At 38.4% G+C, this 12,058-nt stretch overlaps 1 protein-coding gene across 6 annotated transcripts in view; it reads left to right on the top strand.

Moving 5' to 3' along the window:
• Window positions 1-12,058, top strand: part of CEP170 (centrosomal protein 170) — a 433,169-nt gene that overhangs the window by 216,332 nt on the left and 204,779 nt on the right. For all 6 annotated transcript variants that reach the window (XM_053711144.1, XM_053711143.1, XM_053711145.1 and 3 more), the window contains one exon: window positions 3,358-3,977. In XM_053711144.1, coding sequence (XP_053567119.1) covers window positions 3,358-3,977 — 620 coding nt within the window. The remainder of the gene's footprint in view (window positions 1-3,357; window positions 3,978-12,058) is intronic.

Raw genomic sequence — 12,058 nt, 5'->3', positions numbered from 1 at the left:
TGGCCTCAGTTAGCAACACTGAGGTTCATCAGTTTTCAGTCGGACAACATCACGACTGTGGCTTACATCAACCATCAAGGGGGAACCAGGAGTTCCCTAGCGATGTTAGAAGTCTCAAAGATAATTCGCTGGGCAGAGTCTCACTCTTGCCACCTGTCAGCGATCCACATCCCAGGCGTAGAGAACTGGGAGGCGGATTTTCTAAGTCGTCAGACTTTTCATCCGGGGGAGTGGGAACTCCATCCGGAGGTGTTTGCTCAGCTGGTCCATCGTTGGGGCAAACCAGAACTGGATCTCATGGCTTCTCGCCAGAACGCCAAGCTTCCTTGTTACGGATCCAGGTCCAGGGACCCGGGAGCAACGCTGATAGATGCTCTAGCAGCTCCTTGGTTCTTCAACCTGGCCTATGTGTTTCCACCGTTTCCTCTGCTCCCTCGACTGATTGCCAAAATCAAACAGGAGAGAGCATCGGTGATTCTGATAGCGCCTGCGTGGCCACACAGGACCTGGTATGCAGACCTAGTGGACATGTCATCTCTTCCACCATGGACTCTGCCTCTGAGGCAGGACCTTCTAATACAAGGTCCTTTCAATCATCCAAATCTACTTTCTCTGAGACTGACTGCATGGAGATTGAACGCTTGATTCTATCAAGGCGTGGCTTCTCCGAGTCAGTCATTGATACCTTAATACAGGCTCGGAAGCCTGTCACCAGGAAAATGTACCATAAGATATGGCGTAAATATCTTTATTGGTGTGAATCCAAGAGTTACTCATGGAGTAAGGTTAGGATTCCTAGGATATTTTCCTTTCTCCAAGAGGGTTTGGACAAAGGCTTATCAGCTAGTTCTTTAAAAGGACAGATCTCTGCTCTGTCTATTCTTTTGCACAAGCGTCTGGCAGAAGTTCCAGACGTCCAGGCATTTTGTCAGGCTTTGGTTAGGATTAAGCCTGTGTTTAATACTGTTGCTCCCCCGTGGAGCTTAAACTTGGTTCTTAAAGTTCTTCAGGGAGTTCCGTTTGAACCCCTTCATTCCATTGATATTAAACTTTTATCTTGGAAAGTTCTGTTTTTGATGGCTATTTCCTCGGCTCGAAGAGTCTCTGAGTTATCTGCCTTACATTGTGATTCTCCTTATCTGATTTTTCATTCAGACAAGGTAGTTCTGCGTACCACACCTGGGTTTTTACCTAAGGTGGTTTCTAACAGGAATATCAATCAAGAGATTGTTGTTCCATCATTGTGTCCTAATCCTTCTTCAAAGAAGGAACGTCTTTTGCATAATCTGGACGTAGTCCGTGCCTTGAAGTTTTACTTACAGGCTACTAAAGATTTTCGTCAAACATCTGCCCTGTTTGTCGTTTACTCTGGACAGAGGAGAGGTCAAAAAGCTTCGGCAACCTCTCTCTCCTTTTGGCTTCGGAGCATAATACGCTTAGCCTATGAGACTGCTGGACAGCAGCCCCCTGAAAGGATTACAGCTCATTCTACTAGAGCTGTGGCTTCCACCTGGGCCTTTAAAAATGAGGCCTCTGTTGAACAGATTTGCAAGGCTGCGACTTGGTCTTCGCTTCACACCTTTTCAAAATTTTACAAATTTGACACTTTTGTTTCTTCGGAGGCTGTTTTTGGGAGAAAGGTTCGACAGGCAGTGGTTCCTTCCGTTTAAGTTCCTGCCTTGTCCCTCCCATCATCCGTGTACTTTAGCTTTGGTATTGGTATCCCACAAGTAATGGATGATCCGTGGACTGGATACACTTAACAAGAGAAAACATAATTTATGCTAACCTGATAAATTTATTTCTCTTGTAGTTTATCCAGTCCACGGCCCGCCCTGTCCTTTTAAGGCAGGTCTAAATTTTAATTAAACTACAGTCACCACTGCACCCTATGGTTTCTCCTTTCTCGTCTTGTTTCGGTCGAATGACTGGATATGGCAGTGAGGGGAGGAGCTATATAGCAGCTCTGCTGTGGGTGATCCTCTTGCAACTTCCTGTTGGGAAGGAGAATATCCCACAAGTAATGGATGATCCGTGGACTGGATACACTACAAGAGAAATAAATTTATCAGGTAAGCATAAATTATGTTTTTTTGTTATAAAGCGTCCAGCGGACATCCCAGACATACAATCGTTTTGTCAGGCTTGGTCAGGATCAGGTCTGTATTCAAGACAGTTACTCTTCCATGGAGTCTTTATTTAGTTTTAAAGTTCTTCAAAAGGCTCAGTTTGAGCCAATGTTTTCCTTAGATATTTTTATCTTGGAAAGTATGTTTCTTGTTGCTATTTCATCTGCTCGTAGATCAGAGCTCTCGGCATTACAGTAAAAATAAGTCTCATTGCCTTATTTTTCATTGGATAAGGTGGGTTTTCGTACTTATTTAGGGTATTTCCCTAAAATAGTTTCAGACCGGAACACTAATCAGGAGATTGTTGTTCCTTCTTTGTGTCCTGATCCTTCCTGTCAAAAGGAACGGATTCTGCGCAATTTGCCTAAAGTTCTTTTTTCAGGCGAATAAAGTTTTTCGTCAGTCTTCTGCCTTATTTGTGTTTTGTTAGGGAAAACGTAAGGGACAGAAAGCTACGGCTACTTCTCTTTCTTTGTGACTGCAGAGTATCATACGTTTTTGCCTATGAAGCTGCTGGACAGCAACCTCCAGAGAGGGTTGCGGTCTTTCCTCCAAAGCTATCTTCTTTCTCATGGTTTTTAAAATTGAATCTTCATTAGAGCAGATTTCCAAGACACTAACTTGGTTCTCTCTTCATTCCTTCAGTAGTCTATATATTTGATCTTTTGCCTCTGCTGAGGCTACTTGGGAGAAAGGTTATTCAAGCAGAGGTGCCTTCCGTTTAGGTGCCCTGTCTTGTCCCTCCCGTATCATCTGTGTACTCTAGCTTGGGTATTGATTCCCAATAGTATTTAAGATGATCCGTGGACTCATTTTGTCATTAAAAAGAAAAGAAAATGTATGCTTACCTGATAAATGTATTTCTTTTTTGACACGATGAGTCCAGGGCCCGCCCTGTTTTTCAGTAGACAGGTTGTTGGTTTTTATAAACTTCAGACACCTCTGCACCTTGTTACTTTCTTTCTCTCCTTTACTTCGGTCAAATGACTGGGTTGGGAGGGAAGGGAGGTGATATTTAACAGCTTTGCTGTGGTGCTCTTTGCCGCCTCCTGCAGGGCAGGAGTGGTATTCCCAATAGTAATTAAGATGATTCGTGGACTCATTGTGTCAAAAAAGAAATACATTTATCAGGTAAGCATAAATATTCTTTTTCACCAGACTATTCCTTTAAGAAAATTGTTTTGTTCTTTTGGTTATTTTTAATATATATATATTTTTCTTCATATAGGAAGCAAACATGAGGATGGAGGTCAAAATCATTACGAAAATGGTGGTGCTCAAAAACGTATTAACAAGAGTGCAAACTTAGATCATCTAAGACATACAGAACAGAAGGCATTAGATGAGAAATTACAAACAGCGGAAAAACACCAAGAAACTGCATGTCAGACAGCTTTTCTGATAGAGTTTTTTGACGATGATCACCCTAGAAAGAGACGATCATATTCTTTTACCCAGAATGCTGGTGGTGTGGGCCCAGAAGCCCCATACCCAATCCCTCAATCAAGGCTTGAAAAAGTGAAAGGTGTTTCTGGTGATCCTAAAGGACTACAATCTGGTTCATCATCTCATAGGATATTACATAGCACACAGCATGCAAAACTGTTACTGAAACAGAAGTCAGAAGAACCTTGTGCCACATTGCTTTTTTCACAAAACGTTCTATTAAGAAGCTCTGGAAGTCTTGGTCATCGGCCAAACCAAAGGCGAATGATGGCTGAGGACATGGGTGTACCGTCTTACTCTGGTAGGAACGGGGAAGGTGACCAGAGAGGAGAAGGGGCTTATACTATTGATGTGGACCATTCAAATACTGAAGAAGCTGAGAAAAGAAAAATAATTGAAAAGGTAAAAAAAATAATAATACTTTATACAAGCTGAGTATTGTTGTTGTTATTATTATTATTATTATTTTTAATACCCATTAAGGCCCTTAATCCATGTTTTGTTTTAACTTGTGGAAATTCCAATTATTTGCAAAAAATGCCAGATTAATAATTACTACATGGATGGTGGATTTTTTTAACAAGGGATAGAAAGTTCAGTTAGCAGATATGCAGATCCATGTGTGTAATGTTCTATCTTCATTCTAATAGATGCATTATTGCCCAAAGTTGTGTTATTTTCATACTTATTAAATAAACTCTTTCCGTTTTAGAATAAAGCGCACTAAATATTGACTGCATACTATATGTTATGTGCCTCAGGTTTACTTAAAGACACATTGGAGCCATTTTTTTCTTTTTCATTCAAAAACAGGCGTTTTAAAATATGTTTCAGATTTAATTGCTGGAAAAATTCTGGTTTCTTTCCTGAATAAATCAATGCATCTTTCAGTTTTGTCATACTTGGTGGGGCGTGTTTTTACTTAAAGGGATATAAAACCCAAAAATATTCTTTTGTGATTGACAGAGAATACCAGTTTAAAAAAAGTTTCCCATGATATTCTGTGTTGAAGAGATACCTAGGTTGGCATCTGGAGCAGTACATGGCAGGAAATAGTGCTGCCATCTAGTACACTTGCAAATTAACTACATTATTGTAAAACTGATGCCATATAGTGCTCCAGGAATGGGCCCACTACTAAGTTTATGTCCCTGTTTTTAAAAAAATAACACCAAGAGAACAAAGAAAGAATTATAATAGAACTAAATTAGAAAGTTGTTTAAATTGCATGCTCTATCTGAATACTAAAATAAACATTTTGCGTTTTTTCCATTTAAACGAAAACTGTCTGACGAGTAAAAACCGCCCTTTCTTTTTCTTAAGTAGACAAGCAAAGGTATTGATCTAGGCCCATTTTGGTATATTTCGTGCCACCATTTCACTGCCAAATGTGATCATATAAAAAAAAGTGTTAAAGGGACAGTCTACAATATAATTTGTATTGTTTAAAATATAGATAATCCCTTTATTACCCATTCCCCAGTTTTGCATAACCAACACAGTTATATTAATATACTTTATACCTCTGTGTAAGCATCTTCTGACAGCCCCCTAATCACATGACTTTTTATTTATTATCTATTGCCTTGCAGTAAGTGCTGTGATAACTCTTAAATAATTTCTATATGGCCCACATAAACTAGCAGTCTCCTGTTGTGAAAAGCAAATAAAAAAGCATATGATAAGAGGCTGTCTGTATTGACTTTGAAACAGGCAGAAATTTACAGGTTTAAATGTTATAAAGTATATTATTCTAACAATGTTGGTTGTGCAAAGCTGGGGAATGGGTAGTAAAAGGCATTATCTATCTTTTTAAACAACAACAATTTTAATGTAGACTGTCCCTTTAACTTTTTTTTTTTTACAAACTTTGGGTTTCTCACTGAAATTATTTATATACCGCTTGTGCAATCATGACACAAATGGTTGTAAACGCTTCTCTGTAATCACCTTTGTTCATAAATAGCAGACATATATGGCTTTGCCATTGCTTTTTGGTAATTATCTGCTAATTGCAGCTGCGCACCACACTTCTATTATTCCTAGCAGTTAAGGGGTTAATCAGGTAGCTTGTAAGGTTTATTTTAGCTATAGTGTACATATTACCCTCCCACCCCCTGATCTCTACCTGATCCCTCCCAAACAGCTCTCTTTCCTCCCTCACCCCCCACTAGTAACCCCTTCTTAGGTACTGGCTGACAGTCTGCCAATATGATATGAAGATTTAAAGGGACATTCTAGTCCAAAATTAAAATGGCATGCCCTATATGAATCATGAAAGTTGAACAACTCTCCAGTTTACTTTTATCACCAATTTTGCTTTGTTCTCTTGGTATTCTTAGTTGAAGCTAAATCTAGGAGGTTCATATGCTAATTTCTTAAACCTTCAAGGCCGCCTCTTATCTGAATGCATTTTGACAGGTTTTTCACCACTAGAGGGTGTTAGTTCATGTGTGTCATATAGATAACACTGCTCACGCACGTGGAGTTACTTAAGAGTCAGCACTGATTGGTTAAAATGCAAGTCTGTCAAAAGAACTGAAATAAGGGGGCAGTTTGCAGAGGCTTTGATACAAGGTAATCACAGAGGAAAAAAAGTATATTAATATAGCTATGTTGGTTATGCAAAACTAGGGAATGGGTAATTAAGGGATTATATATGTTTTAGAATAATAAACATTCTGGTGTAGACTGTCCCTTTAATTTTTTTTAATGACATTTTTTCTATTTTATGCAGTGTAGGATCCCCCCCAACCCCCCTGGTCCCTCCCAAACAGCTCTCTAACCCCCCCCCTAGTGTCCTCCCCACCTCCGGTGATTGTTAGTTATGGACCCCCCACATTTTTTCTGTAATGTAATCCCTCCCTTTATTTATTTTTGCAGTGTAGGGCCATCCCAACTATCATGCTCATGAAGACAGATGCCATGAGCTCAGGAACTCCATCTTCGATTTATATATACGTCACAATGGCTTAAGCGGTTAAACCTTTTGTGTTAGTTGTTTTTAGTTGTTTAGCACTCTTTTTCCAGCAGACCAAGCATTCTTAGAAAATAACTTTAGTTTGCAGGTGATCACAAGTATTAAAATTATATGCGCTAACAAATTTGAACAAGTAATTTTTGACTATAATAGCCCTTGAAGTCTGATGGAAGCATCCAGAAGATCCAAATTTCACTCTTATAATAAAGGAATATAGAAGCCAGTACACCAAATGACATAAATGCCACCTGCATGTTCATGAAGAGGAATATTTTAACACCCATTTAGATATAAAATATCTTTCTGGTATTCTGTTTATTTTTTTTTGTTCCTGTCCTAAGAACAAGATTGTTGGCTTATGCTCTCCTGTTGAAGTCTTGGGCTGTTTTATTGTAACTGTTTGGTCTTATCCACTAACCTAGTGGCTAACCTATCAATGGTAAAGAGACTTATATTTAGAGAAAAGGGATATAATGCCCTAATCGCTTAATGATTTTAAGAGATGTTGGAGCCTATTGAGGACCAATATAAGAATATATATAATTATGGGATGCCTCCGATAACCCTTAGAGTCCCCGAGTCAGACTCCTGGACTGAGACCACCAATCTCTGTGAGGAGATCTATTGTCTCAGAGTGTTCAGGTTTGAATAGAATTGGCAGTGGGGGAAGAACTGGGATAGGATGACTTACTTGCAGTTGAAGATATATGGATGACAACATATCTATGAGGCTATTCATATTCCTAATGTAATATCCCTGCTATTTCATACTTCTGGAACTTGTAATTGATTTTTTTATGTTCCAATGTTTATGACTCGTATATCTTACTATGGTGGCTAGTAGGCCTGAGATTTGGGGCTTGCTGAGTCTTAACTATTATATGGCTGCTGGCCTATTGTGCTTGAGGCATGTTTGTTCTTCCGTTAACATTATAACTAGTCTACCTACTATGCTGATGGACTAAAGTTTCCTTTTCTTACCACGACTCAAAGTATTTGTTGTCAATATATCACAGTACATCTTGTTTGCCCTTTATGTATGTCTACATAGGTCGCTTATTAGTCTCAAAGTTGCATAATATTTCTCATTTATATTATAGATCACTGCAAATTATAACATTGGTTTTCTTCTATAAAAAGCAATATACTCTGTTCAACATATTTATCTTGGAGGCCTTTTTTTGAGGGTTTGTTATTTTCTTTTGTCACCTAAAGTTATTTAGTGTATAAATTCATCATTATAGCTCCCCTGAGGCTAATTTATAACCCCTTAAGGGAGTGGTTATGTCCTTCCCGCTCCTTGAGCTAAGGGATACTTTCAGTTAAGATAAGGCAGCAATGTATCTTATGATTGAGTCATTTTGTTTATAAGCTCAGTTTTTATTAAAATGTAGCTAAAATTCTCAGTTTTTCCTCTACGTCGTCAACCTTCTACAATCCAATAGCAAGTGCTTGAGTCACATGTCAAGTTTAATGTTTATACTTGTACGGATGTGTTCAGATTATCCATAACTATTTTATTTTATATATTCACAGTATAAAGTGAGATAAAATAACAACCGTAATTAGATTGTTATTAGGAAAGAGAGGGATTTCAACACTGCCTTTTTTAATATAAATGCTAAGCGAATGCAAATCTCCGCATTTAGCGGTATGTGATGTCCATTCTCGTCAACCACAGACTTACAGGGCATACAAAAAACTGATATTCTTATATAAGACACATGAACCAAATGAACAAAAGAAGCACAGATAGACGTTATGCTTGAAACAGTTTACGCTGTCAAAATTTTATTAAGTATATATGATTTTCAAAGGGTTCGCTGAAACCTAAAACTGTAAAAAGTATAGACTGACAACACCTCCACTAGAGGGTGGTTACGTACTAGACGTAAAATCCGCCACCATAGTGATCCTTGAGGATCTATGCCAGTACACAGAACTGTGTTAGTAACCTAAACCAATCAGCATAAATAAATTTGACAGCTGAATCATACGTAATGGAGCTAATATGTAGCTCTAAGTATTGTGCACAATACGTTATTTAGCCAACATTTCAATAGTCATACCCAAATCTTATGACAAAGAACAGTATAGACTGTAGGGGATGAAAAAACAACTCCAGTAGCAGCGGGCACCACCAATATAGTAAAAGGTATCTGGTGTCATGAAGATTAATTCTGGATCTATGTTTAACAACCCCAAGATACAGTCTGACTGAATGCTAGCAGTTTGGATTAAAACATACAGTTTCTTTAATACAGATATATGATAAGACAAAAAGGACTATGGGGGTGAGAAAAACAACTCCAGTATTCAGCGGACACCACCAATATAATAAGAGGTATCAGGTGTCATGAATGTGCAAGTATCCGGATCTATGTTTAACAGCCCCAAAGCGAGTCGTTTTGTCTTTTACAGTTTATATTATGCAGATAGCATTATAACAAAGTCTTGCAAAATCTATCAAACATAATCAATAATGAAATGGTTGCACACAAGTGGTTGTTAAAGTGGTGTATAGATAACACCCACAGACAGTCTTTGATATATCCAGCTCAACAGTGCCGTATTTCAATATAATGCATCAAACACCCTCAGGAATCCGGGTATAGTAACGGACTGGTGTATCAAAGTTATAGAATTATAGAGTCAACTGTTATACAACCGTATTTCTCCTTTTAGCGAACAGACTTCCCAATTCTGTTGTTAAGCAAACTGGATCAGCATTATAGGTTCACCACCGAATCGGTATAAACAGCGTGAACGCCACAGCGAACTGTCATGCAGGCACGTCCACCTCCACTTCCTACGTCACTGCCGACACGCGTTTCACCCCCCACTTGACCGCCAGTGATCACAGGGGTTTCCTCAGGGCAAAGCGGATACTGAGTCCAGAAGCAGCCACGTTATAACTTTCCTTCCCGCTGCTCATTGGGAGATTCAAAATACCCGGATTCCTGAGGGTGTTTGATGCATTATATTGAAATACGGCACTGTTGAGCTGGATATATCAAAGACTGTCTGTGGGTGTTATCTATATACCACTTTAACAACCACTTGTGTGCAACCATTTCATTATTGATTATGTTTGATAGATTTTGCAAGACTTTGTTATAATGCTATCTGCATAATATAAATTGTAAAAGACAAAACGACTCGCTTTGGGGCTGTTAAACATAGATCCGGATACTTGCACAGTCATGACACCTGATACCTCTTATTATATTGGTGGTGTCCGCTGAATACTGGAGTTGTTTTTCTCACCCCCATAGTCCCTTTTGTCTTATCATATATCTGTATTAAAGAACCTGTATGTTTTAATCCAAACTGCTAGCATTCAGTCAGACTGTATCTTGGGGTTGTTAAACATAGATCCAGAATTAATCTTCATGACACCAGATACCTTTTACTATATTGGTGGTGCCCGCTGCTACTGGAGTTGTTTTTTCATCCCCTACAGTCTATACTGTTCTTTGTCATAAGATTTGGGTATGACTATTGAAATGTTGGCTAAATAACGTATTGTGCACAATACTTAGAGCTACATATTAGCTCCATTACGTATGATTCAGCTGTCAAATTTATTTATGCTGCTTGGTTTAGGTTACTAACACAGTTCTGTGTACTGGCATAGATCCTCAAGGATCACTATGGTGGCGGATTTTACGTCTAGTACGTAACCACCCTCTAGTGGAGGTGTTGTCAGTCTATACTTTTTACAGTTTTAGGTTTCAGCGAACCCTTTGAAAATCATATATACTTAATAAAATTTTGACAGCGTAAACTGTTTCAAGCATAACGTCTATCTGTGCTTCTTTTGTTCATTTGGTTCAAGGTGTCTTATATAAGAATATCAGTTTTTTGTATGCCCTGTAAGTCTGTGGTTGACGAGAATGGACTTCACATACCGCTAAATGCGGAGCTTTGCATTCGCTTAGCATTTATATTAAAAAAGGCTGTGCTGAAATCCCTGTCTTTCCTAATAACAATCTAATTATGGTTGTTATTTTATCTCACTTAATACTATGAATATTTAACTAGTTTAAGGGTCTGCACACCACTATATTTCCTTTATATAAGGTTTTACTATCACCTGAGCGTTGCTTTCTAGCTCGAGGTAGTGTTATATACTTAAGGTTATACCAGTCTCTCTTTCCCTACCCATATTGTGTATTTTATTTTATTTTATATCTTGAGTCTAAGAGAGGCTCTTTTTGTCCTTTTTTAACCTAATACTCCCTTTTCTCTTGTTAAGTGTATCCAGTCCACGGATCATCCATTACTTGTGGGATATTCTCCTTCCCAACAGGAAGTTGCAAGAGGATCACCCACAGCAAAGCTGCTATATAGCTCCTCCCCTCACTGCCATATCCAGTCATTCTCTTGCAACTCTCAACTAAGATGGAGGTCGTAAGAGGACTGTGGTGTTTTATACTTAGTTTATTTCTTCAATCAAAAGTTTGTTATTTTTAATGGTACCGGAGTGTACTGTTTATCTCAGGCAGTATTTAGAAGAAGAATCTGCCTGCGTTTTCTATGATCTTAGCAGAAGTAACTAAGATCCTTTGCTGTTCTCACATATTCTGAGGAGTGAGGTAACTTCAGAGGGGGAATAGCGTGCAGGTTTTCCTGTAATAAGGTATGTGCAGTTAAAATATTTTTCTAGGGATCGAATTTGCTAGAAAATGCTGCTGATACCGAAGTAATGTAAGTAAAGCCTTAAATGCAGTGATAGCGACTGGTATCAGGCTTATTAATAGAGATACATACTCTTATAAAAGTGTATTTTAAAACGTTTGCTGGCATGTTTAATCGTTTTTTACATATGTTTGGTGATAAAACTTATTGGGGCCTAGTTTTTTCCACATGGCTGGCTTGAATTTTGCCTAGAAACAGTTCCCTGAGGCTTCCCACTGTTGTAATATGAGTGGGAGGGGCCTATTTTGGCGTTTTTTTGCACAGCAAAAATTACAGACACAGACATCCAGCTTCTTCCTGCATGATCCAGGACTTCTCTGAAGGGCTCAAAAGGCTTCAAAAGTCGTATTGAGGGAGGTAAAAAGCCACAGTAGAGCTGTGGCAGTTGTTGTGACTGTTTAAAAAACGTTTTTGTCATTTGTTATTCCGTTTTTGGTATTAAGGGGTTAATCATCCATTTGCAAGTGGGTGCAATGCTCTGCTAACTTATTACATACACTGTAAAAATTTCGTTAGTGTAACTGCATTTTTTCACTGTTATTTCAAAATTTGGGAAAATTTGTGTTTGTTAAAGGCGCAGTAACGTTTTTTATATTGCTTGTAAACTTGTTTTAAAGTGTTTTCCAAGCTTGCTAGTCTCATTGCTAGTCTGTTTAAACATGTCTGACACAGAGGAACCTACTTGTTCATTATGTTTGAAAGCCATGGTGGAGCCCCATAGGAGAATGTGTACTAAATGTATTGATTTCACCTTAAACAGTAAAGATCAGTCTTTATCTATAAAAGAATTATCACCAGAGGG

This window comes from Bombina bombina, chromosome 4 (genome assembly GCF_027579735.1).
Source record: "Bombina bombina isolate aBomBom1 chromosome 4, aBomBom1.pri, whole genome shotgun sequence".
In the NCBI taxonomy this organism is placed as follows: Eukaryota; Metazoa; Chordata; class Amphibia; order Anura; family Bombinatoridae; genus Bombina; species Bombina bombina.
This window is presented reverse-complemented; position numbering and strand designations above follow the sequence as displayed.